Here is a 27,932-nt window from a genome sequence, read left to right on the forward strand (position 1 = left end):
CCCCTACCAGTCAAAAGTGTGGACACGCCTTTTTTTTAGTGGTTTTTCTGTCATGGCCTGGTACTTCTACATAGTAGATTCTCACTGAAGGCATCAAAACTACGAATGAACACATATGTAATTATGTAGTACATATGTATATACCGGCTCCCCCCCAGTGCTGCGTTCTTTCTCCTCTGCTCTTCTCCCTGTACACCAACTGCTGCACCTCCACCCACCAGTCTGTCAAGCTAATCAAGTTTGCAGATGACACCACCGCTATTGGACTCATCTCGGACGGGGATGAGTCTGCCTACAGGAGGGAGGTTGAACGTCTGGTGTCCTGGTGCAGCCACAACAACCTGGTGCTGAATGCCCAGAAGACAGTGGAGATTATTGTGGGCTTCAGGAAGCACACAGCCCCACTCCCCCCCATCATCCTGACTGACACCCCCATCACCTCTGTGGACTCATTCCGCTTCCTGGGTACCACCATCACCCAGGACCTGAAGTGGGAGCCTCCGTCACCTCCGTCATAAAGAAGGCTCAGCAGAGGATGTGCTTCCTGAGGCAGCTGAAGAAATTCAACCTGCCAACACGGACGATGATGCAATTCTACACCGCAATCATCGAGTCCATCCTCACTTACTCCATAAATGTCTCTCTGTACTGATGTCTGACATTTAACCCCACAGGTCGTATTGTAGGGATCCTGCAGAGGAACTGGAGAGACTACGTGGTAACTTTCCCCACTAGGGATGGGATTCAGTCCTAGAGCAGGAATTCCCAGCGGATACTGACCATACCTTGGGACCAGCGTATTCCTAAAATACGCATCAGTACTCAACAGGCTGAAGCTCTGCAGGTCTGACTTGACTTACATCTATAGGTTGATTTTATTTTCATGATGTACATTATGGCTTAGTCACATGAGTAAAAATAGGACGGCACCTGCCTTGTAACAAAGAAAAAACGCTGCTTTTCCAGTGATTGCAGTGAATATTTTGCATTCAGCGTTCAATTACAAGTAGTTACGGCAACCAACTGGTCGATCAAAGGTTGAGAATACAACACTGTCAACCTCTGGATGAACGCTTTCAAGGTGATTGCCTTGAAAAGCAGGACTCTATCTCCAGACCATCTTATCACCATTTGATTGGTGTTTTGCACCCTTTAAATAAAAGTAACTGACTGAGAGTAGTTGCAGAATTAGTCCCCGTCTTTCAAAGAAGCATTTCAAAGCCAACAATATTGCAAATTCATTGCACATAGCAACACCGATCTTGTTTGCGCTCCAGTCTCTAGTGTTACTATAGCATTATGCTTTTGTCTCATAGTGTGACCAGTGTTTACTAAGTGCTGTCTCATTTCTATCCCTGTCTTCTCATCCTCACCTAGGACCACAGAGTTGTGGTGCGCATTGATTCATGGGAAAGCACGTCATTCTATCCCAACGGCCATAGTGTACGGGTTTTGGGTCGAGCTGGAGAGCTTGAGACTGAGGTCCAGACCATCCTCCTAGAGAACTGCATCCATATTCTTCCTTTCTCAGACGCACAGGTGAGAGCACCTACGTTAGAGATAAATTCAAGTTTTTACATCTCTAAAAGGCAAATTCCACAAGCCTATATAGTATGTTTCACCTTTCGTATTTAGCTGTTGTGAACCCATCAGCAATTATTGTGAATATAAATATTATGATAAAATGTGATTTTTTTTTATGTCTATAAATTGCAATTAAACAGTTAAATTCAACCATAATTGACGCAAATGGTGGCAAATACCCATCTACACAGTTTGGAAATACTTTGGTGAGTAATTTGCTTCATCCTGTGTGATAAAACTTGCAGGATTCTAGTAAGTTAAGTAATTTCAGAAAATATGTTTTTGTTACTAATTCCCAGCTCTGGTTGTACTTTGGATGTAGGTTTTTGATTGTTAAGGATTAATAAGCTTCAGAATTGTCCAAAAACAGCTGGACATTATTAAAACATTATTACCAAATCACCAAGCAGTGAAAGAACCCTAGCAGCTCCATATACCAAAAGCTTGGGGAAAAAAAGAGTCTGGACTTTTTCTTGAAGATGTTTCACCTCTCATCTGAGAGGTTTCTTCAGTTCTAGGAGAAACTGGTGCAGAGTCCCAGATTTTAAGCCCTATGGGAGTGTCCCCCAGGAGAGATGGACCCCCTAATGATCCTCTACCTAATCACACGAGCCAAGGTGTGAAAATGGGTGTGGGTCACAATCAGCCAAGTATTCGGGTGAACCCACTGTGAATCCTAGCCCCACCCTATCATGTGATTTCCTGAGGTCAGATGGCCCAGGATGTGAGTGGAAGCGTCTGGGAAGGGATCTCAAAACTGGATTATAGATGGCAGACAGTTGGTGTCGTAAGCCGCTGCCTCTGTTCAAAGATGGTCGCTCACAGTGGACATAGATGCCTCTTTTACTTCTCTTTCAAACTATGTCTTCTGACAGCTGAGTCTTGTCTCATTTTAAGAGCTTCCTTTACATGTGTGTGTTCCCTCTTTTTTCCTTCAGGCTTAGAGGGAACATGTTCTGCCCGGTGGTGTAGGGTCCTGATTACTCAAAGTTTGTGTTCCAGAGGGTGATGGGAGTCAAACAGGAGGTACTGGTCCGTGTGTGTGGGCTTCCAGTAAACTTCATGTTGAGGTTTCCGTTCTCTTTAATGCGCACGGCAAAGTCCAGGAATGGCATACTGTTATCCTTTGTGTCTTCCCTGGTGAACTTTGTTTTTATCCACAGCGTTGATGTAAACAGTGAAGGATTCTACTTCCTGGGTTTTGATTTTGACCCATGTGTCATCAACATATCTGTACCAGTGGTTAGGTACTGTCCCTTTAAAAGAGCCAACAGCCTTTCTTTCCACCAGTTACTCCTAGACCTGAAGAAGCTTCTGACAGGTGAAACGTCTTCAAGGAACTTATAGAAGTTTGGACGCTTTTCTTTCCAAGCTCCTTAGACTACGATGACCTGGATGACTGAGAACCTTCACAGACTTATATGACCAAAAGGTTTGCAAGTTGACAGCTCGGTCCATAATAACCCTTAATGTGGTCACCCTACTGTCAGCTTACTTGGCTAAGCTCTTTCAGGACATTGGCCACCTGCTTGATAAGGGCACCTGTATGCATTTTCCCCTTCTCAACCTCATACCAGTGATACTGAGTGGGGTGAGGGAGGAGTAGCTGTCTCTCATTTTTATAGATCCCATACTGGCCCATCAGGCCATTGATGGCAGAACTAGCTTTTCTGTTCCACTACTGGCCATGACCATTGCCTTTGAACATTGACTTGGCGTGATTTTTTTCTTCCACATCCCAAATGGTCAGCACTCTGGGCGTGGCACACGAGTGGCTGATTTAAAATGAAGCAGGTCTCTCTCTGAGAGTCATTGTGAACATTCAGAATGCTAGATCACTTTCTACATGCTCATTTTATGAAGTATTTGAGAGATTCCTTATCTATACTCTGTTTAGGGATGGGTATCGTTTAGGTTTTATCCGATACCGGTACTTTTGAAACTGTGCGGGTGCTTAAATGGTGCTCTAACCGTTGCTTCCTTCTCTCACCCCAACCGGTCGCAGCAGATGGCCCCGCCCCTCCCTGAGCCTGGTTCTGCTGGAGGTTTCTTCCTGTTAAACAGGAGTTTTTCCTTCCCACTGTTGCCAAAGTGCTGCTCATAGGGGGTCATATGATTGTTGGGTTTTTCTCTGTATCTATGAAGCGCCTTGAGGCGACTTTTGTTGTGATTTGGTGCTATATAAATAAAATTGAATTGAATTGAATTGCTTAAAGAATGGAGAACACAAACTTTGTCCAAAAACCTCTTATGTTTTTATTTTTAGCAGTCTCTTTTTTCTGCAAAATGATAACCAAGTTAGCCTTTTCTTTTGATACAACATACCTACTTTGTTTGGAACCGGTGAATAATGGAAAACATGTTTAGCTGTTTGTTTTTTTGTAAAAAGATAACGGTGTTAGCTTTTTCTGCAGCTACAGGGCATGTATGGTATCACTCTATCAAACAAGAAGACAGTCGCATGTAACTACGACGGTGTTTGCTAGTTCACCTTACATGCATTAATGTAATAACGTGGTTAGCCTACTCAACGTAAATTACACACGAACAACATTAAGCTACTCACGCAGAGAAGAACGGCTGCTGCTGCATCATCATCCGTCTGCTACACTGGCAGGGCTAGGGGCCAGGACTCTCCTCTTCGGGTTTTTGGGGGATGTTGCTAACTCCAGGTCCAATAACAGGCAACCCACCCGCAGCAGATGTGCTCGGTGTGAAGTCTCGCAGCAAGCTATCAAATACGGCGCATTTCTCTGCTTTTAAAAAAACGCTATTGCGTTGCCAGGTGTTTCATCGGATTCGAGGTGTTACTTCCTTTGCACAGTATCACAGTATCACCTTAAAGCACTTGTTGCTGCTGAGTTTGCATATTTTGCTGTGAAGTACAGCCAGACTTTTGACCGCTTTGCCTTGGACATTTAATCTGTAGCTCTGCTCTCAAAGAACATACGTACCTGGACCCGCCTACTATCCTCGGAAACGTAAAATGATTGGCTAGAATCCAAAGTGTATGACATCTCAAGAAAAAAAAAAGCCACCCGTATCCGGTATACCCGCACCCAATGTTCCCTCTAATTTTTCATGTGTCTGAGCGAACACAGAAACTCCCTGAGCGATCCCTTGGACCACTGTGAGCAACAGCAGACGTGTGCACTGTGGTGACGCCAGCATTGAATCCATGCAAGTTACATGGTTTATTAAAATAATAAAATTACAGCATTTACATTTATGTTAGACTACTTTTAATTAACTATTTTAGCCCACTTACAATGAAAATTTAAAAAAACAAAACAAAAAAATCTTGTTCATGACCTGTGTAGCATGTTAACACTATTGGAAGTAAAAATAACTTGAACTCCAATTTTGAAAACACAAGTTTCTTTTGTTTTTTTTTTCATAAAGCTCTGACTTGTATTATGAGTCTGTGGTCTGGGAGAGAGTCTGTAACTCTGTCTGCAAAATACAGTAAATAATGACCAATGTTGGGTAATTAATTATATAGTTACTTCTTCAAAAAAGTAACTGAGTTATGCAAACAACAAAGTTTTTTGCAGCTGTTTACCTAAAAATGCAGCCAAGGCGTTTTTTTAAATAAACATTTTAAATTATTTAGAGAACAATCATCAAATTGCATCAAATCTGATGCCACACAAATTATTTGTGCCACTCCAAAAATAATTTCTGTCAACTATGAGATGAAGGAGAACAACAGCCTGATACCTGCAGGCCTGACAGCAGCAGATGTGTCACTGCTGTAACACCTGTAACACTCAGCAGTCGCCTCATTGTTCTGACACACACTAAACGTCGCCACGCCGCTTTGCTCGCTAAAACACCGGTGTCGGCACATAAGGACGCTGTCAGAGCCTGTCAACGACATTGATTAGCTGCGTATATACGAATGTGAATCGCATTACTGGCTGGATCCCATACGGGAGCAGCCAGTCACTGACTAACACTGCAAAACAGACTTGTTAAAGTATTGATTTTAATTTCAATTCAGGTTAGATTTTTTTTTTTGTGCGCAACGCAGATTTTTTGTGCGCAGAGACCGTGCCAGCAGTGCGCAATTGTGCACACACACAGCTTCGAGGGAACATTGCCGGTACCCATTCCTAACTCTGTTCCACATGTTATGTTTCCTTCAGGATTAGCTAAATAAGAGAGGATTATTTTCCATTTATTAAACTGCATTTAGCTACTCTTTCGTATCACATTTACTTTGGGAATGCACCAATTGGTCCACATCCTGTTTATGCAGGGCCCACTTTTAAACGGTAAATTGCTGAAAATGTAGCCATATATAGCGCTTTTCTGTGTCTTGCACTCCTTTGCATAGATTGAAGCATCTGTGTGTTCCTGTTTTGTTGAGTGTATCTGTCTGTGTGGCTGTTGAAGGCTACTGAGAGTGTGACCTTCACAGTTCACCAGAGGACCATCTATTACATTTGTTAGGTTATGCGTTTTTGATATTATTGCATCCTCACTGGCACACTCAGTCCTTAGTGTGGGCTTACCCTGCTCCATACCTTGTTAAGGATAAAGAACTTACAACCTGGAAGTAGATTATATCTCCCATAGTGAGATACAGAGAATGGTTGCTTACCAGGGTAACTCTGGTTTTCTGAAACCCAGGTGATGTTTGGTTTTCACCTCCAAACAATCGCAGTCAGAGATCAGGTGAAAGAGGAAAGAGCAGAGAGCGTCAAAATAAAAGGGAAATTATGGGAGCAAACACCAGAGTTTAACAATTGTTCATCACTAAATACAGTACAGATATTTTAATAAGGAGAGGTTATTTGAAAGAATGAAATTGATTTACTGATGAACAGAATTTAAACAGGTGATTTGCCGTTAGACTCAGATGGCCTATCTCAGCGGAACAGAACCCCGTCTGTGAAAAGGATTAGAGCAGGAGCCCCGAGAGCCTGGAAGCTGGTGGTGGAATGGTTGAATGGAGCATGAGTGATGAGATGAGGCGTGTACAAGGAAGAATAACCGAGGACACAGCATGAATGCTGATTGGCCTGGAGAAGGTGATTGGACTAGACCACTTCAGGAACGCCTTTAGCCACACCTCACCAGGTGTAGACAATCGGCAGTTAAACCTAGGCAACACCTGAAGACAACTGCATTTCCACTGTAAGGAGTGTAAGGGTTGCAATGGGCTGTAACAAAGGACAAGCACAGATGAGTCCACTATCATAGACTGGAACATCATTCATAACTTTTTATGTTATAAAGGGGGTGGCAGTAGAGCTTCTGTGATTGGTCACATCAGAGAGTGCTTGGTTATCAGAGAGTTACCATAGTAACCAAAGGTTTTAAAGATTGCAATATAGCTATTGTTGTCCAGAGGGGCCGATGGTGCGATATGGCAGCCTCGCTTCTGTCAGTCTGCCCCAGGGCAGCTGTGGCTACAACTGTAGCTGCCTCCACCAGTGTGTGAATGTGAGAGTGAATGAATAGTGGCATTGTAAAGCGCTTTGGGTGCCTTGGAAAGCGCTATATAAATCCAATCCATTATTATTATTATTATTATTATCAAATCAACAAAATATTAAAGAATCATTAAATATGTGGAATAGTTCATTCTTTCCTTTTTTCATCAGTGGTTTACACACTGGCTTGCAGGCAAAATGTCACTGGTTCGATTGCAACCGGAGATACAAATCAGGGTTGTGCCTGGAAGGGCATCTGGTATAAAACTCTGCCGTATCAAAAGATGCTGAGCTATCAGGTGTGGTGACCCCTTGTGACAAGGGAGCAACTGAAAGTGAAACACTGTTTTGCTTTGTCTTTGTGTAAAGTGTCCTTGAGTGTTTTGAAAGGCGCTTAATAAAATGTATTATTATTATTATTATTATTAATGTTTTGTATAGAATCATAACAAAATGTGAAAAGTTCAAAAGACTATGCGGCTGTTTAGCTGTGCCTGTCCGTCTGCCATCAGCTGAGAGAGATGCCGGTCAACTCTCTGGAGAAGCCGTGGACGGTAGACCCCTCTGAGGTGGCAGAGCGGCAGGATCTTAGGGACAGTCGCCTGGTGTTCAGCATCGATCCACGCGGCTGTGAAGATGTAGACGACACGCTGTCTGTACACAAGCTCCCCAACAGAAGGCTGGAGCTGGGAGTTCACATTGCTGATGTCACTCACTTTGTCAAAGAGGGTTCGCTCACAGACTTGGAGGCACGTTCAAGGTGAGGAACTGGTTGGAGTGGTTGGGTAGAGTAGGTGGGATATAAAAGGATAAAAGAAAATTACAGCATCTTGCATAAGTGTTCAGAGGAACTTTCAGAAGTACAAAGAGGCAAGAAAGTTGTTGCCTGAATTAATGTTGCATCAGCAGCATGCCTTGTAGCGCAATTATAAATAACACAGAGGGCCACCTTAAATAAGGCTCGTGTCTGATGTGAAGCATTAAGCCTTAAATGTCTATCATTTAATCACATGTAGAAGGACTTCACAGGGTCCATGATGGCTTTGAAAGTATCACTGGCACCAGGAATTGAACCAATGGTCAGCACGTTGTTGGTTCAATCCCTGGTGCCTTCGGGCTTCATGTTAAAGTCACCTTGCACAAAATACTTAACCCCCAAATTTCCCTGGATGCATCCGTTAGTGTGAGTGTGCATGTGAGAGAAAATGCTTAAAGGTATAGACTAACGCGCTGTATGAATATGTGTGCGAATGGACGAATGCTGGTCGTGCTAAAAGGTGGTTGGGGTTCTCACAGTAGAGAACTGCTACACACAGAACACAGTGGTCCATGTTGTTACGAAGAACTTGTGCTCATTTTGAGTACGATGCCATTAACAGGACAGGGGAATGTTTCCGCTGTGGGAAAGCCTGAGTGATTTTCACTGTGGCCTTCATAAACATATATTACTACGGGACATGGCAGCCATACTTGTACACAACATTCAACCAGAAGGTCATGCAGCAAAAAAAGGAAAAATGAGTCCGCTTCCAACTAAATTAGTTTTATTCTACTGAGTGGTAGAAGTAAAGAACAGTGTGTCACACATCATTTGTTTTCAGATCCCCTTTGTACAGTTACGGGTGTCAGGAAAACACCGGAGGTCACATGATGGCATGTGACCTTGAGTACCTGATGTTAATGGTTTGTCTATAATTGGCTTTCAGTGCATCTTATTAATAAAGAGGATGATGATACAAGACAGTTGAACCACAGTAATAGAACAAGAAGATATTCATCTGTGTTTATGTCCAGATATATGCACATGTTCTGATTTATTTATTTATTTTGTGCTGTATTGTACAAATGAATAAAACTGAGTTTAAAATATCTGCAGTAAATGAAGTGAAGGTCGGGGCTGCAAAAGTAATGCTTGCACTTGATCTCCACAAATTTTCCTTCCTGGGAACATGCAGCGATGACACCATGTGACAGGGAAGCAGCCCAAAAAAATTTGTGTCACAGCTGAACGGCCGACAAATCTGCAGCAAATGCATTCTGCTGTCATCTCGGTGTAATCTCGCTATAATCCAAAATCTCTACGGAATTCTTTCAGCACCTTGTTGAGTCTTGGAAGTGAAGAAAGGAGTGTTCAGAAGGCAGAAGTGTCTAACCCAGTGCTAATAAAATGTATCTGATAAAGTGTAGTCTGCAGATAAATTAGTAAGAAGGTCCATGAAGTGCATGTCGTTTTTTAAAGGCAGCAGCAGCAGCAGCAGCAGCATGTACAGAAGATGATTGAGAGCCGAGTGAGGAGAGAAACTCTGTGTAGACTGTTAACAACGTGCACTTATAAAATAATACTGAAATCTTACTATATATTTTTTATGTTGTGATTTTTAATGTAGTTTTGGTCCTCTGCTTTCTCTCTGACTTACTCTAAAATTCCATTTTACATTTCATAGCTGTCCACAAAGCAGCGTGCAGATCACCCACCTGTCCAGCTCGCCTCCACACTTTAAAGAAGTAAATTAAAATCTCATGATTGTGGTTTGAAGCCTTAAATTCTATTTCAGAAAATGGGGAATATTTATTAAATCATAAGAAAAACATTTTGCTTATTTATTTCATCCTTCCTGACTTATTAATAAACAGAAGGATGAAAATGACAAAGGTGGAACAAACTCTGAATATTTAGTACTTATTTTCAAATTATGTCTCACTTTTGATTAGAAAGAAGATGATAAAGCTGCTGCTTTGATCTCATTGCCTTTTTATATTTATTATGTCACTTCTTAAGGGCTACAACCTACTACCTGGCAGACCGCAGGTACGACATGCTGCCTGCTATTCTCAGCGCAGACCTTTGCTCACTGCTGGGAGGTGCTGACAGGTTAGTAGACTTCCCATCACACGTTTCATTTTCATATGCTTAAAATGCATGCTAGTTGTGTAACTGACACTTTCAAATTCAGGTATGCAATGAGCGTGCTTTGGGAGCTTGACGCAGAATCCCTTGAAGTCCAAGAGGTCTGGTATGGTCGTACACTCATCCGCTCCTCCTATCAGCTCCACTACGAGCTGGCTCAGGCGCTCCTCAACGGAGAACAGGTTGAGGTAGCGGAACTGGCCAACCTGGGTCCTCAGGAAAAGGGTTCTAAGCTAGCTCAACTCACTGAGGCACTTGAGATGCTCACACATGTAGCCAGACATCTTCGGGCAAAGAGGGACAGAGGAGGAGCGCTGGAGCTGGAAGGAGTGGAGGTATGATTGGTTTCTTGTATCTTCATAGAGTATTTTGTGTGTTTTGGTAATGTGTGTACTTAACAGTAAGACTATATAAATAAAGACTGCAAACATTTAAGGTTCATGTTCTTAATTGAAAGCGTAAGCATGTTATAGCTGAGTGTCTAACCCTAACACATCGTCACTACTGACGTCTAACATACGACACAAAATGATTCAATGAATCTGAAGTGAATCAAACAAAGTAAACCGTGCACATAGCTTCAGTGGAGAGAAATCCATTCTGCACATTAAAAACTGGAACCACTATCTTTCTCGCACATTTCAGCTGCAGAAGATTCTCCCTTCTAAGCTTCTGTCTAAGTGAAAGTTTGACTTAACCTCTGTGTTTGGTCATTTTGTCAGATGACATCATGGTTAGAAAATTCAGTATCAGTCACCCCGAAACACTTCATACAGCCGAGGGGAGGAAATCAGGTCAAAAGACACCTGTGGAAAAGGGCCAGGGATTAATGATAACTAATGATTAAATGGAGATTGGTCTATAAACATGTAGTCAGTGATAATGATGACAAAGAGGTGATGATGATGTTCGGCGTCATCATGAGAATCCCCCAGCTGCCACGGTCTATTGCAGCATAACTAAGGGAGGATTCAGGGTCACCTGGTCCAGCCCTAACTATATGCTTTAGCAAAAAGGAAAGTTTGAAGCCTAATCTTAAAAGTAGAGATAGTGTCTGTCTCCTGAATCCAAACTGGAAGCTGGTTCCACAGAAGAGGGGCCTGAAAACTGAAGGCTCTGCCTCCCATTCTACTTTTAAATACTCTAGGAACAACAAGTAGGCCTGCAGAGCGAGAGCGAAGTGCTCTAATAGGGTGATATGGTACTACAAGGTCATTAAGATAAGATGGGGCCTGATTATTTAAGACCTTGTATGTGAGGAGCAGGATTTTGAATTCTGGATTTAACAGGAAGCCAATGAAGGGAATCTGCTCTCTCTTTCTAGTCCCTGTCAGGACTCTTGCTGCAGCATTTTGGATCAGCTGAAGGCTTTTCAGCGAGTTTTTTGGACATCCTGATAATAATGAATTACAGTCGTCCAGCCTGGAAGTAATAAATGCATGAACTAGTTTTTCAGCGTCACTCTGAGACAGGATATTTCTAACTTTAGAGATGTTGCGCAAATGGAAGAACGCAGTCTTACATATTTGTTTAATATGTGCATTGAAGGACATGTCCTGGTCAAACATGACTCCAAGGTTCCTCACAGCGTTACTGGAGGCCAAGGTAATGCCACCCAGAGTAAGAATCTGCTTAGATACCATATTTCTAACATGTTCAGGACTCAGTACAATAACTGAATGAATTTAGACGCAGGAGTCTTCCAGGTCTTTATGTTTAGTTTGGTTTTTTGCTGTGTTATTTACAGAATTACAGATGGATACCATATATTTCTTTTCATCGATAATAAATTATAGTACGGTCTAATAGAGACGTTATTTTTAAAATCAGGCGTCTAAGCAGAACACGTTCCTCAGCAGAAAACATTTTATCAGAAAGTCATTTCAGTGAGAATATTGGAATAAAGAAACCAAGCACTCCACTGTGAAACCACTGACAGTTTTCACATTAGATCACAGCCATTTATCTACAGCGGCTGGTCGGCCATCTGTTAAAACCTCATATGGACAATTCCTGTTGTTCTATAAGATGCTCTCTAATAGGATGTCTTGGATTTATTTATTATTCAGTTATTGCATTCCTGTTATGGCTGTACGCACACAGAATATTGATATGAAGTAAAAATGATTCTCTCGGGTTGCTTCTGGGATAGTGGAAAAACCAATATATTTCTAAAAGTGTGTTTAATGATTGAGCTGCCACCCAAAAATCAAGTTCTTATCTTGACAAAGCTGGATTATTGACCGCTGGTGAAACATCTGTTGTCCTGAAGGATAAGGACAACAGATGTTTCATCTTGATCTATTATATAAAACGGCCAAAACTGTGTTCAAATCCAAACTTTCTGGCTTCTTTTGGTTCCTGCTGAAGTGCTTTGGGTCCCCTCAGTTCATCCTTAGTCTGAGAAAAGTTTTGTTCTCTCTTTAAGGCACATTTCCTTTGAGCTAACTTAAACTCTGATTGGCTGTCCACTATAAACAAAAAGCATGAACAGCAGATCGGTGGAGTTTCTGTGCCCATGAGCAGAGCTGTGTGCCTGTTAGGGATATGTGTTCTTACTGGTATGATAGAGAGCTGAACGTAGGAAAGACAGTAGACTGTTTTCAGGTTGAGATTCATTCACATTTGGTTCTCCGTGCAGCATTTGTTCCGGTGGAATGGTGCATGTTCAACTGAGTTAAAGTAAACTGTAGTAAAATGTGGCCCACTGATGCATTTTCATATTCTTTTTCATTGAAGTCACGTTAGAAGCATTTTCCCTTTTCAGGTGGGTGCCCAGCTGGATGAGGAGAGGAACATTACGGCCCTGGTCCCTCGTCAGCCCCTGGAGGTCCATGAGACCGTGGCAGAGTGCATGATTTACGCCAACCACTGGGTGGCCCGCAAGATCCAGGAAGCTTTCCCCAACCAGGCCCTTCTAAGGTGTCACCCACCACCACAACAGGAGCTATTCAACCAGCTGGTGGACACTGCAAAGGCCAAAGGTTTCACCATTGACACCAGGTAATGTTTTTGACTGTTCAGTATAGAAACTGAGGAAATGCATATTGTAGTCCAACGCACATCATGTTCAGACACACAAGTGTGTGAACCTGAAATGTTTGATAACACGGGGACACACTCAGGTGTCACATGAGCAGTCAGACAAGAAGAAGACATGTTCCTTCAGCTCAGGTTGAGGTTGAAGCCAAATATGCTTCCAAACCAAAGACTAGAACATATGATGAAGCATATCTTGCCTTTGGCTTCAGCTTCACAACAGCTGTCGTGGCAAGGTCGGTCTCCCCGACAGAATTAGTTTCCCCTGCGTCGGGAGCACACGCTGGGCTGTCCAAATCACGGACAAACAGGATCCCACATTCTTGATTTTCAGTTCACAAACACTTCTTATAACGACTAACTACTCCTGAAACTTTGGAGGTTTTAGCTCTTTACACAGTAAAGTTACGGGATAAATATAATTATCAGGCAAAATGTCCTTCGTTTGTTAAAATAATCCCGTCTGATACCACGAGAGGACAATAAATATTTCATTTTCTGTTGTAACCCTTAAACTGAATGGTAATGTAACGACACTCAGGTTTCACTTTTTTACAAAACTAAAACATCACTACTTCCACGTCTGACTGTTTGTAATGGAGGCGGCGTAACCTGGATCCACACTCCGTGCCCAGCGAACGCTCGCCACGCAGGGGGAACACATGCTGTCGGCGATGCCGACCTCGGCACAACGCTGATCCTGCCGCAGTTTGTTCCCCGGTTCAAATCCCGGACAAACAGGATCCCACAGCTGTTTATGCTTTTAAACCCGTTTTGCACAGAGAGCAGTGTTGAATATTCTCACACGGGAACAAAACAAACAACTCAAATAATTAAAGATGGTTTGTTTTTCTGTTTTTTAAAAGAGGCAGTGATTTATTTAATTACAACCTGTAATCTATTACAGTTAACTTTTATTTGTTTAACTGTTTACAAAAGGTCTGAGGATCTGAGGCGTGGAATGAACTGCAATGGAGTTTGAAAACAAAATATGAATGTGCGGTTGGAGGATTGTGGGGGGGGGGGGGGGTTAAACCAACAGCAGAACCGGTCCCAGGACAAGAGACATGGTGATGCAAGTAGCTTTGTGTCACTGACTGCTGAGATGAGAGGCCTCACTCATCCCTGGTTTCTGGCTCTGTTCCTTCAGGTCCAACAAGGCTTTAGCTGCCTCACTGGACCGAGCTGTGGACCCACAGGACCCCTTGGTGAACAGGTTGTTCAGAATGATGGCCACCACTGCTATGTCACAGGCTCTGTACTTCTCCACTGGTGCTCATCCTCAAGACCAATACTACCATTATGGTACGATACCGCTGCACAGCTTTTATTGGCTGCACTAGAGTTTCAGTGTGACTGTGGGTCAGTCCATCCATCACACGTCTGCACACACTTGTCCAACGTCTGTTGTTTGTGAAGAATTATTCGACTGAGAACTAGAAAGAAGGCTAACGTGCTGATATTTGCTTCGTTGTCGTAGGTCTGGCTCTGGATCGCTACACACACTTTACCTCACCCATCCGTCGGTACGCAGACATTGTCGTGCACCGCCTTCTTACCGCAGCCCTGCACATGCAGAGGGGCGTTGTATCTGGTAAAGCACCAGCCAGTAACAAAGAAGTGGAGGAAATGGCTCACCATGTCAACAGCAAGAACAGGGTCAGGGGTGTTTTATTGTTTGTGTTTTTCAATGATTCACCTCTTACTCTATTAACAGAAGCTGTGCTGACGTCTGTGTTTCATTTGCAGGCAGCACAGGCAGCCCAAATGCGATCCACAGCACTGTTTCAGTGTCTGTTTTTCAGAGAACGAGACCCTCAGACAGACCCGTGCTGTGTGGCTGACGCTGTTGTCTACTCCATTCGAGACAACGGTGTCTTGGTGTTTATCCCAGAGTAAGAACCTTCAGTCCTGTGTTTTGTTCTGCAGTCTTCTTCTTTTCCTTTGTTTAATGGAGCTGTACAGCAGCTCACAGACGGCCAACCACTCGTGTATTTTTAATAGACGAATTCAAAGTTTATGACAATGAATGAATTTGTTGGAAGATGTAATTGCACGCTAATCAATGTATATTTAACAGTATACACGCTAGTTTTATTTTCTCTTAAAAAACCTCAAAATGAGTTTTAAATTGTATAAATTTACTAAACTAATTCCTTAAACATTTATTGTGAGCAGGGAAAATCGGCTAAAACCCCGAATCTTTTCTCTACCAGGCTTTAAATAAGTTAATTGCATTGCTGAAGTTGAGTCTGTGGGGAGGGACGGTGCTTTGGAGCCAGCCTTGTGTTTGTGGCACTTCTACGTTAGCTTAGCTAACCTCTGGAGGTTGCTGCTTGTTTATTGCAAGGAAAGTGTAATTTAATAACATCAGTGTTCTCCATGCTTGTGGTGTTACAGGGATATGCAATATTAACAGTTTATTAAAATGTAACCTGTGGTCATTTTGAGAAGGCTGTAGAATCCATGTAATGATTAAAATCACAGGGCGCAAAGCAGGTTGAGTAATATCACTGAGTAAGTAAGGCTGCCTCTGACCACAGCCATGTTGTTCACAGGTATGGTGTGAGGGGGCCTGTGTATCTGAAGAACAAAGAGGGCCTGGTGGTGGTAGCGGGACAGGACGGCAGCTGTGATTGGCAGGGTGGCACTGTGCGAAAATACCCGGACCGCATTACCACCACCTCCAGCTGTGGCACCTCCACCTTCAAACTGTTTGACCACATCACCGTAAGTCACAGAAAACGCTAATCAATCATTTTAGAAGGTTTCCAGCAATGCAGCGCCTAAAGGCGACGATTCCAAATATATATGCATGAGTGTATATGAATCACAGGTTCATACGACTACTGGATCTTTTGTGGTCCAACATTAAGAGACGTTTTATGATCTTGTTGTGATAAAGTGTTGTGTGGTTGCTGCTTTGTTAGCTAATCTCAAGGTAACAAAACGTCAGTAAGATGAATGAGACGAAAATGATTCCTGAAAATAAATCATTTAAAGTTATTCAGTTTATTGTTTTTAAATATTATATGAAAACAAAAACATAAGTGTGGGGGGGGGGGAGGCTCTCCTCCAAGACAAGAAATGTAATGCTTCCAGTTTGTGGCGTTTCTACACAAACCTTTTTGTAAAGGGAGATAAAAAATGACAGTGGGCGGTAATTGTTTTCACATAAACGCCTTTAAACGCTGCACGGTCGCACTCTCTCTCTCGCACTCGATAAATGATCCATTGTTGCTCTGCACACGTTTGTTACCACAAACGTCGCATGCACTTATGTCATTGTCATGAGACACTCTTGCAAACAAACTCACGGTTTAGTAACACAGTAGAGCAGCGTGTTTACGGGACAGTAACAGTAATCTAATTACCTTTTTTGCAACAGTAATCCCTTACTTTACTCGTTACTTGAAAAAAGTAATCTAATTATGCGTTGCTGCCCATCACTGGCGTCAAGTTATATTAAGTTCAGGCATGTTACACACGATGATTGTGAGGAATAAGTGCATGTGATTTAAGCAAAAAGAGCAGGAAACATTACCCTAAGGTTAGCTAACAAAAAGAAACTGAAGTAACGGTGTGTTATTCTCACATCTTTGGCTTTAAGACATGAAAAAGTGACAGAGTACTGCTGCTTCCACTGTTATCAACATCTTTTCTTTCTTTCATGAATTTATCCTGGGGTCATAAATGTCAAAGGGCAAAGGCAATGCTAACAACATAGCTTACTGATGGATGATGATGGATGACACATGTGGCCAAAACAAGATAGAAAGAAACATTAGCCCAAACACAAGTTGTCCACCACAGCATTGACTGCTGTCAAGCTATGATCATATCAAACAAAGAGATGATGATGATATTCAACAAACAAATCAACAAAACAACAACCTCACTGTGACACTTGACCGAGGTCACAGTGTTAATGAATGTTTTTCTCCCCCTCTGCTCCAGTCTCCACGTCGTGTGAATGTTAGAAAGCACAGTAAAGAAAGTTCGTGTACGGATGGATGAACGTTTGTTACATTGGATACGTGTGTGTAACATACGTATCCAATTTATCCTATTTATGAACAAAATTGTGGCACAGTCGGAAACTTCTCCACTCTACACCACTGTCTACTTAGCTGTGACGCTGCGCACAGTGCTGAGAGGACTGCTGTTATATATTACGTCACAAACCTTAAGTGGGCCTGTCTTTGCATAGCATTCCATTAGACTATTTTCAGTAGGTGCCATTACTGTGTAGTGATCGAACTGAGGAATACTGTGACTTACGTTCTCTGCTCTCTTCAACTTGCCACGCTGACCGTCTAAACCTCGAGGTCATCAGCAACAAGCCTCACCACAGTGCCAAGTCCCAGCAGCCCAGCCCTCAGGGCCGCAGTCAGCTGGTCAAAGAGGTGGTGCGTCAGAATGAAGAGGCGCTGGCTCAGGAGAAGACAGCCCGGCGCCCCAAACTCTCCAAAGAGGAAAGAGAGTTTCGTCAGAGCAAAACTCCCAGTCTGTACTCTATTCTGGAAGAAATCAGAGAGTTGGCTCTGATGGATCTGGAAAGGGCTTCACGCCTCCCGGCAACAACAGCATAGAAACGCTGTAGCCCAGCTTTACCTCCAAGCAGACACTTGTGAGAACTGCACGCTGTGCGCTAACAGAACGGTGATCATTGAAGATCACTCGTGCTGAGTCATCCAGGTCATTCTTGTAGCTCCAGATTGTGTGTGGACAAACCACACGAGTGTGTGAAGTCACAGGAAAGCAAACACAATATTAAGTAAAAACATGTCCCGCCATCTTTTTAGAAACCAGAGTCAAACCGAATCAGTGGATACGTTTTGTAAAAGTTAGTTTTTAAAATCACATCAAGTTAAACTTAGTTGTAAGGAGGATAGGGAACGTGTTAATGCCAGTGAAGTGTCAGCAGTTACTTTGACAAGACCTAGTACTCACTGCAAATGTGGTTCAATCCTGCAGGAAACTAGTCAACTGCAGCAGGTTAAAGAAGTCTGGTAACAAAAGGCTTTTCTCTCAGCACCAGTGATCTCAATATCTCACTGGTGGGATCAATGTCTTGTGTAAATTAAATGTCTTGTGTTATAGAACCATTTTTGGTGAGTTCACACATATTGTACTACCTGTGACCACTTCATACAAAACCCAGCACGAGTATTGTTCTGGAGATGATAAAACGTCCACTCGTCCATTTTCTTCTGCACGTCCTGGAATCTGTCCCAGCTGTCATAGGGTGAGAGGCAGGATACGCCCTGGACAGGTCACCGGACTGATAAAACTTCATGTCACTCATTAGCAGACTTTAAAATAAACCCGTAGAGTAATGAACACACCTGAGGTTGGTTGTATTGGAAGTGATGTATAAAACTAGGATGTATTTATCTTATAGTTTGTATATCAAGAGCCTGTATAGAAGACACCAACACCAAGGACATTTTTATTGTTTGAACTGGTAAATAATCAGAACCGTTTTTTGGTTTGTGGATTTTAAGATTGTTTTCTAGAACTACCAACAGAAATATGAACTGTACATAACTATTTCAATATGTGTGCAGTGGCCTGTAATTAAAAATGGTGTTTTCATTAGCGCAGATGGAGCCACTTCATCGTGTTGCGTTTCATGTCCCTGCAGTAGCTTAAGAAAGAACTGTTCATAATTGAACGAGCACTTAATGCTTGGAAGAGGGTGATGGTCAGTTGACAGCTCACATACTACACACACACAGAGGCCTTTTATAGAAACATGTTTGCAACCAAAATTCTGCCAATAGTGAAACTGGAGAAAGAAGATGCATCAGAGCAGGAACTGTGGATCAGTTCAAATATTTTTCTGTAACAGATACCAACACATGGTAAATACGTTTAGGATTTGGACTTTTAAAAATAAGAAAAACATTTCCATTGATTATAAATGTCTTTGCTAACCCAAAGCTGACGTCACAGTAGGAACATGTGCTCAAGATATAAACCACCAGAAATGCACAACATTACTCGAATGAGCAGGCACGAACATTGGGAAACCTTTAAATCTGCTCACTGCCAAAGCTTTTCAGCAGAAACTGCTGCACGTGAACTTTAATCCCCCTCTACACAGTCGTTGCTGAGCTGTTGCTCAGGGCTGAGGCTGGTCTCAGCCTCAGCGGGCTCAGAGTCTTTGGGGGGAAGCGGGCTGGTTTGTTGCGTGGAGGTGTTGTTGGAAGGCTCGAGGTCAGGATCTTCTACAGTTTCATCTCCATCAGTAGAACCTTTGATGACATTTGGTGAGGATGCAGCTGGAGGTTTGTCTCCTAACATGTCAGCAGTCTGAGAGGCTGAAGGGCCTGAAAGGGTTGAGAATTAGAAACAGTGATGGTTTCAGTCAACACAGACACACTCAGTCTACTACGATTTATAAAAGACAGGCAAAGCTGAGATAATGAAAAATGAAACTGTAAACTGCAGGGTTCAAACTCATTGTTCAGGGTCAAATTTAAGCACTTTAAGCACTTTCAAGGTCCATTATCAAGCTTTTCCAGCACATTACCAAAAAAACAGTTTGCATGTTCCACTTTGCATCACCTCAGTAAGACCATGTAAAAATAAAAACAAATCGTCTTAGGTTGACTTAAATGTTCTTTGTTCCTCTTTTGTTAAAACAGAGAAAAATGCACCACACAAAAATACTGAAAAAGGAAATGGTTGTCTTATATGCATATAGTGCACAAACTCAAAAAACTCATTTCTCTCAAAAATGCAGATGTGCAAATGTGAACAAATCAACTTGTTAGAGATGCTCATCTCCACTTGGAAAAAACAACCACACAAAAGAAGAAATCTGCACAAATGAACAAGTCTGCTCATCAGATATTGATGCTTCTTTCCTACGTGACACAACAACAGGAGACAGATGTTTGGTACTTTAACTAGTTAAGCACCCACACCACCAAAAATGGGGGAAAAGAGAGGAGATCACATTTAATCGGTTATAACACGAGGTCAGAAATATAAGTGCAGACATGAGTGTCCACAGAAGCCTCTGAATCTCAGCTGTAAACCATTTCTACAAACACCAAACAGTTAAAAGAGCAGTTACATCACCATGAATCTGTGGACAGGTAACATCCATATTTTGATTTATGATTTTCTGGAGTTAAATGTGACCCAAAGTATATTTTATAGCATATAAGCTATAAAATACTTTTAAAAATTAGGTGAGGGAAATAATCATTTTTTTCTATGTTTGAGTCCCAGTAACTTTGACATGGTAACATCTGCAGTAATATTTACCCCTCTGATGACAGCTCACAAGCGTTAGCTTTATTTTGATACCAAGACTGTTTACACAGAGTTTGTAATTGCAGAGAAATACTCCATTTATTTTGGCCTCTTCATTTTCGAGCAGGAAGCTCAGAAAAGCCCTGGGGGCCTAACAGGTCAAAGTTCATTCCCAATAAAACTAACTGTGAGATGTTTGACTACATTGCTCTCTGGATTATTGTTACAGTCCTAAATGATCAGCTTTAAAGTGTTTGTGCTAATAACACCATGTACAGTAAGACAGGCATGGAGAACAGCACTGACGGGAGGCTTTGAACAGATGACACACTCAGTTCAATTCAACATATAAGACTTTAAAAACGCACAAACATCGACCTAAAATCTATTTATTCAGTCCATCACCTGTCATAGAATTATGTCAAATAATAATGTATTGTTCATCTCCCTTAAATAAACAGGCAGCCTTAAAGTATGAAACATTCATTCATTAAAACACTAAAATGTGTCTGTCGTCTCCGTGGCTGATAGAGCCCCACAGGCATCAATGTGAGCTTAAAGCCATTTATAATTTTTAAATGGTTTAATGTGTCGGTGCTCACGATAAACACATTTTGAATGAAAGCCAGGGAACTTCAGCAGCACAAGAAATGGCTTCTTTGTGCCCACATGCATCAGTCCCTCTTTTTACCAGTTTTTCTTTAAGGCTTAAGTTGGCTAGTTAAGTGTCGGACTAACGATTAAAGCTTTCACTTGAGTGAAGTCACTAATATTACTGCTACTGCTAAGTAATGTTAGCCAAGTTTAAAGCACACTGCATAAATCACCATGCCATAACTAACTGCTGTGCTAGCACTGCCGTACTCTATCACACTCAGTGCATTTCAATCATTTCTCCAGCAAGTTTGATAGCTAGCAAAATAATAATCATAGTTTTAAACATTAGCCTGTGTTATGTACACATACTCGAAATTATTTACTGTCATGTGACTCAAGAGTACAAATTCCTTCAGTGTCGTTTTCCATCGAACACTCATTAAAACAGCACGAACCCTGAAACTGCTTATTAAAATAATATGTATGTAAATAATAGTATGTTGCATTATAAAAAATTAAGCTTTTGACTGCCCTCCAGAGTTCACGTTAACTTCAGATCTCTGGAAGCTACACTACCCGAATGATGTCAGCTGTTTAGTTTCTATACTGGACAGAAAAAAAAAAGGGGGGGGGGGGGGGGGTGGATTGGCTCCTCTTAAGGAGGACTAATGACTAAAATGTGAAAGTTTAAAGTCGATGAGTAAATCATGCTCGGGTAATACAATGGAAACGGTCTCATATCACCATCTAGTGTTATAAACTGTAAACACATTTTTATGGGTGAAGGCTCATAATAGAGACCGATCAACAGGTCATTTTCTTTTCTATGGGTCTCATTTAAATCACATTACATCATTTCTGCGGTAAATGAGGACCCTGAAGAACGATTTAATGTCACTGTTAAAGATTTGTAGACAATAGATCGCAGACAGCTGGCTCCGCTTTAACTAAAGAGGAAGTAAAAACAGTTTGGATCACAAGTGTAAGGCAAAAACAAAAATACTACGCCTAATTGAAGCTGACATCAGACAGGCAGTAAAGAAATCAATGTTTTCTACATGCTTTGCCTCTTATTACCAAACTCCACACTAATGTGAGGAATCTCTGGTGGTTTGGACGAACTGTGCAATACGGGAACTCGTCACTCGACCTTCAGGGTTTCTGGTGGATATATACACTAGATCCACTTCACTATATTGTAAGGAGTATTCACTCACCACCCATCATCCAAATCATTGAATTCAGGTGATCCAGTAACTTCCACAGCTGTATAGAATCAAGCACCTAGGCATGCAGACTGCTGCTACTAAGTGGAAGTGTTTGGGAACGACAGCAACTCAGCCATCAAGTGGTGGATCACGTAAAATCCCAGAGTGGGGGTCAGTGGATACTGAGGCGCACAGAGGTTGCTAATTTTCTGTGGAGTCCATCGCTCCAAACTTCACGTGGTCTCCAGATTAGCTAAAGAACAGTGCACAGAGAGCTTCGTGGAATCCATTTCCATGGCCGAGCAGCTGTAGTCCAAGCCTTACATCACAGAGTGCAACGCAAAGCAATGGGACACAGCGGTGTAAAGCACGCCACCACTGGACTCTAGAACAGGAGAGATGCAGTCTATGGAGCGACGGATCACAGTTCTCAATCTGGAAAGCCGATAGACAAGTCAACTTAGCAGTTGCCAGGACAACAGAGCTCCAGGTTTGGTGGCAGGGGGATTTCGGTGCGGGGTTGTTTTTCAGAAGTTGGGCTCAGTCTCTTCGTTCCAGTGAAAGGAACTCTTAATGCTTCAGCATGCAAAGACATTTTGGCTCCCGACTTTAAGGGAACAGTTTGGGGATGGCTTCTTCCTGTTCCAGCATGACTGGGCACCAGTGCACAAAGCAAGGTCCACAAAGACATGAACTCTGGCATGGGAGTCCTGACCAGAACACCACTGGGATGAATGAGAGCAGAGACTTGGAGCCAGGCCTTCAACATCAGTGTCTGACCTTACAAATGGTCATAAACTCCCATAAACACTCCCAGAAGAGTTGAAGCTGATATAGCTGCACAGGCGGACGTCGTGAATGGGATGTCACTCGAGTTCATATGAGTGTGGGGGCAGATGAGCAAACACTTTTGGCAATATACTGTACATTCAATGTTTTGCTTTTTGTATTTTCATATAAAGTTAATACACCAATGAAGCTAGATGATCCTTATGAACCTTCGCTGGATGTTTTGTAGCAGAATCATTAATTATTTCTGTTATATTGTGTCCCAGCTGTATGATACATTTTTGCCATTCTTACCAATTTGCTGCTGGCGTGCGCGCCTCTTTTCCAGGGCCCGCTGTCTGTTCAGCTCAATACGTTTCTGCTGCTCTTCGGTCAGAGAGGGAGTAGGTGGGGGAGCGAGGGCTTCGGCAATCTGCCCTTGGGGAGCATTAATAAAACTCTCTCTGCTGAACAGATCAGGATCCCCAAATGTTTCCAGTTCACGTTGTACCTCTTCGTCACCAGCACCTGAACACAATTTCAAGCAGTGCTGATAATTAAGTCCTGTGGAATATGGCAAGTATTTCCTATGTGCACCTGCAGGTGTGAATCCACCGTAGGGCTGTTCGATACAACGATATATACGGTTTGACGATATAAAAACGTCTATTTCATTTTACGCTATCGTTTGTTTCGTGGTGTCGCAAAATAAACTGTTTACGGCAATATTTCTTCATGGTTCTGATGTCACTGTAGTAAAGTTCTCTCTTTCTCTTATATATAACCACACTACGGACGGACAAGCGCCTGTTTTTATGCGTTGTCGTTAGCAACAATGACGGTAAAACCATCGCGTGTCCGCTTGTTTATGTTCCACATAAACCTTTCAGAATAAAGCTCAAGATCCTGTTGAGGCTTTTCAAAATAAACGGAATCACGTGAAAGAGCAGAGTGTTTACGGATGAGAAGTAAAACAGAGCCGCCAGGTGCTAAAAAATAAACCTTAGACTCAAACGTTAGAACAGGCTTTCCCCCGCAGCACGCCGTGTAATAAATACTCACAAAGAAAACGGCGCCGTTACAACTTCTGTCTAAAAATGTGTCGTTTCATGCATCGGTTAAAACACTCGACTCCAGCTACATGACGCGCAGCTGGAAACACTTCACGCAAGTCGAGATTCACAGAATTGACAGAAAATGTTACATTTCTGTGATTTATATCGTTATCGGACGATAGAATTCTTATATCGGGAGATGAGACTTTGGTCATATCGCACAGCCCTAGTCCACCGTATCCCCATCAGTAATGATTTTTCTTCTTACCATCTGTACTTGTAAAATCTTCATGTGTCAGGGGCATGTCCAGTCGTATTCGTTTAAGACATGTCTATAGAAGAATGAGTAAAAAATTACAAATTCTGAACATTAGGAATCCCACACGCTTGCAGGAAATATTCTACTGCTTCCTCTCACCTGCACTTCCTTTTTGCTGCCGAGCCTTTCCACTTTGTCAATAAAATCTTCAAATTGCAATTTGGGGTACAACCTGTGGGCCCAGTTCTCCATCTTCTGCATCAGCAGCCGCAGGTCTGCAGCCTAATGGGGCAAACATCAAAAACAGCGAGTAGTGATATGAAAGAGGGCTGTGTGTGATAGGACGCTTCTTCTTCCCACTAAAAAATGACTTCCAGTCATTGGAACAAAAGACATCTTAATTTGGTAAACCAACCTCTGGTTCCCCTCACTCATTTTTGACCACGACAGAAAGGGCAACTTTTGACCTTTTAGTCTCAAACCAAATTTAGGACATCTAATTAAAAGCTGACAGGCCAAACAGATTTAGCTCAAAAACCAATGTTCATTCACATCTGGTAATTGGTGGGACAGATGTTATCATATCCTACCTCGTGTCCTTTGCCTTTGAACTGGATATTGTCAAAGAGAGTGCCCAGAGCTGGAAGCCCTCGATCTGATATCAGCCTGGGAAAAAATATTAAGACTAAGTTAAACCATTAATGGATTACAAGCAGGGTTAGCAGCACATCCAGGCGTATTTGGCTTATCCAATTCAGGATCGTGGATGGCTGAAGCCCATCCCAGCAGCCAGGTCGCCAGCCTGTCACAGGGCCAACACAGACAGACCCTCTGAATGGAAATGTCAGTGCCTTCAGATGTACCATGTTCAGAAGGCAGTAGCTTGTTGGGGGGGGGGGGGGGGGGGGGGGGGGGGTAGGGTGTTTGGTTTTCAGGGTGCCCACAACCTTTCTTTTCCTACCTGTTTGTACATAAGGCAGTATAATGAGAAATAGTCAAATTTCTCCATCTAAAAATAAAAAATAAAAAATTGCTATATATATATATATATTTATAGCAAAGTTGCAATTAATTTGAATATTTTATCAAATGAAAATCTATGTTTTTCTTTAATACAGCTTGCAAGTTTTATCCTAAGTATAATCGACGTTCTTACTTAAAAGCTTATTTAACATCCTTTGATTTAGTATAACTTAGTTCTGTCCAGGAACATTGTGAACAGAACAGTAACAGAGGAGTGCCACTGGGACACCCACTGGGAGACTACTGGGAACGAGCCTGACTTATGGTTGGCAATACTAACCAGGTTCACACTATAGGTGTACAGAGACTGGAAACATCTTTCTCACACACATCCAGGGATGTCTCCAACGCTCTGACAATTTTCAGTCTGGGAATTTTGCCCATCCAAATGATGAAAACAACAATGGTATTAGAGTCTTTCTTCTTTAAATGACTGGCAGAGTGAAGCTGCACCATCATCACACAGATGCAGTCATTTGTACCCGCCGCTAAAGCGTAAGAAGACGCTGCAGTACTCTGCGAAACGACAGGTGTCGCCACTCAGATAATATCACATCACTTTTTTTGTGCAAAGTTCTTTCCACAAACTTACGTTTTCAAACATTTGCAACAACTCTGTGTGTCAGTGTGTCTCTGAGCCTCTGTGCACGATTATTAGTGAAACGGTGATAAAAACCAGTGCAGTCACAGACTCGTGTTCAACCTGGCTGCAACACTGACAGTCTGCACACGTCAATCAATGATTTTGGCCTCCTTGTGTCCCAGCTCACACAAGATGACATCAAATTCCTATTTAAATGCGCATTTTAATGCATTTCAACCCTCTGTCGTGATATAAATGTCTTTGCTACCTGTGGGAGTCCAGCTTGGGTTGGGGTCTCTTCACGCCTCTCCTTTTAGCAGTAGGGACATCAGCCAGCTGTGATACCTCACCTTCATCTCCTGCATTGAAAACACATGACAACAGGATGTGTTTCTAACTCATTCTGTTGGCAGCGTGGCAAACTTCAAGCTTATCTTTAAATCCAGACAAATTATAGACTGGAGGTTACAGAAGAAATGTGCTGGTTTGAACAGTATCTGATAGGTTTCATTTGCTCACGCAAACAAAAACATGTGTGTTGTTATTGTTAGAAACATCCAGTCTCAGAGAGATGCTGAAAAACCAGTTCATGCATTTGTTAATTCTAGGCTGAACTAACAAATTCATTATTATCAAGCTGTTCCAAAAAGCTTTGTGGAAGGACTATGAGAGGTTGTATTTCTCCCACATTAGCCTTTTTTCCTGAATCTTATTTTTCTATGATTCTTCATTAAACCATGAATTTAAAATACAAAGTTCTGAATCATCACATCTTAAAGACCTCATAGTAATCCTGTAAGAGCACAGCAGCATCTACCATCTGCAAAAGGGTCTCCTTCCTCCTGGCCTCCCCGGCCTGGGGAGTGTGGTGGTGGGAGTGGGGGGAAAGCTTCATCCTCTATGCCGTCATAGTCAGGAATGTCCTGCGGGCTATTTTCCTGTGGGTCAACCATGGTGAGTCGGTCCTGGAGACAAAGTAAAAGACGTGTGAGCCCCAGTCGTCAACAGCATCAGCATTAAGTTACATGAATTTAACTGCAAGTTGAAAAAATGACATTTATTTCTGTAAGAGTAATTCTTTACTGTGTTACAACATCAACATGAAAACCTAAAAAAAACTGGCATTTACTTTTTTCTTTTTTTACATCAACAGGAGGAGCTGTATAGACACTCATCCCACCTGGAATTATACCCCAAATTCAGAAATGTACTATTATGATACATTAATGGTCCATTATGTTTGTTTCACAGTTATATACATAATACAATTTATAGATTTGTATATATTTACATTCTATCAGGGATGAACTGGTTGTGAACCTTTGGGCTGATAATGACATTTAAAAGTTACAATTTGGATGAATTATTACTGCGATACTTCTTTTGGACTCTGTAGTACCACAGAAATATCATTAAAGTAACAGGTTTGTTTTAAAGTCTTTCAGCTGTTCCGTAAGCATCATCGTCATCATCATTTATATAGCACTTTAAAAACACACCTGGCAGACCGAAGTGCTGCACAATACAAATGTAGTAATAAAATAGCAAAAAACAAACATAGCAATAAAGTAAACTCTTGAGCCAAAATGATGTGACACAACTAGGGCTGCCACAAACGATTATTTTGATAGTCGACTAGTCACCGATTATTTATGCAATTAGTCGACTAATCAGATCATCATCCACTGGACGTAAAACTACAGCTTATTGCACCATGCAGCATATGCTCTTATATAACTATCATTAGCTTACAGCTTTAAGCTTTTAAGGTGCTAACTAAAAATAAAGACAAGATGATAGTTTATTCAATTTTAATGAAATTTGCAGATTGTTTCGGTGAAGTTTAATAAACTCCTTGCTATCTAAAATATAACAGGACAACGGAGTATATTCTCCAGCATCTCACACTTCTGATAATCAGCTGTCTGCTTGACGTTTATTCAGCTGTGTAAAAACTATAACTTTAATCTCAGACAAACCGATTTACTCAGGAACAAATAAAATACTAAAAAAAAAAAAAGCCAAACAACAACATTTTTAATTTATCTAAGTGACTCATATATATTTAACCTGAGTAGCGAAAGACGGCGGTGGGTTTGAAAACAATTTGCCTGGAGTCCGGTGTTCTCACCGTGCTAGTGACCTAGCCCCCGGCTAGCTATCGAGCTAGTGGGTAACAGACGTCTCTGAAAACGTCG

The 27,932-nt window shown here is 41.9% G+C and overlaps 2 protein-coding genes across 2 annotated transcripts; one reads left to right on the forward strand and one right to left on the reverse strand.

The window, feature by feature from the left end:
• Positions 1 to 770: 770 nt before the first annotated feature.
• On the forward strand, positions 771 to 18,492 carry LOC146611712 (DIS3-like exonuclease 1). The gene is made up of 11 exons (XM_085343361.1): positions 771 to 844; positions 1,378 to 1,539; positions 7,538 to 7,785; positions 9,805 to 9,897; positions 9,980 to 10,268; positions 12,701 to 12,936; positions 14,123 to 14,277; positions 14,453 to 14,631; positions 14,722 to 14,867; positions 15,531 to 15,707; positions 17,252 to 18,492. The coding sequence occupies exons 3-11, from the start codon at positions 7,547 to 7,549 to the stop codon at positions 17,562 to 17,564; spliced, it is 1,827 nt and encodes a 608-aa protein (XP_085199487.1). The 5' UTR covers positions 771 to 844; positions 1,378 to 1,539; positions 7,538 to 7,546; the 3' UTR covers positions 17,565 to 18,492.
• Positions 18,493 to 19,062: 570 nt separating this feature from the next.
• Positions 19,063 to 27,931, reverse strand: LOC146611713 (TIMELESS-interacting protein-like). Its single transcript, XM_085342865.1, has 8 exons — positions 27,866 to 27,931; positions 26,552 to 26,699; positions 26,003 to 26,093; positions 24,719 to 24,794; positions 24,288 to 24,410; positions 24,138 to 24,201; positions 23,130 to 23,342; positions 19,063 to 19,307 (listed from the first exon to the last, which is right to left on the reverse strand). The coding sequence occupies exons 2-8, from the start codon at positions 26,685 to 26,687 to the stop codon at positions 19,063 to 19,065; spliced, it is 948 nt and encodes a 315-aa protein (XP_085198991.1). The 5' UTR covers positions 26,688 to 26,699; positions 27,866 to 27,931.
• Between the last annotated feature and the right edge of the window lies 1 nt (position 27,932).

This window comes from Diplotaxodon limnothrissa, linkage group LG19 (assembly GCF_057381915.1).
Source record: "Diplotaxodon limnothrissa isolate DT_005_m linkage group LG19, D_limnothrissa_male_GT1.1, whole genome shotgun sequence".
NCBI lineage: Eukaryota > Metazoa > Chordata > Actinopteri > Cichliformes > Cichlidae > Diplotaxodon > Diplotaxodon limnothrissa.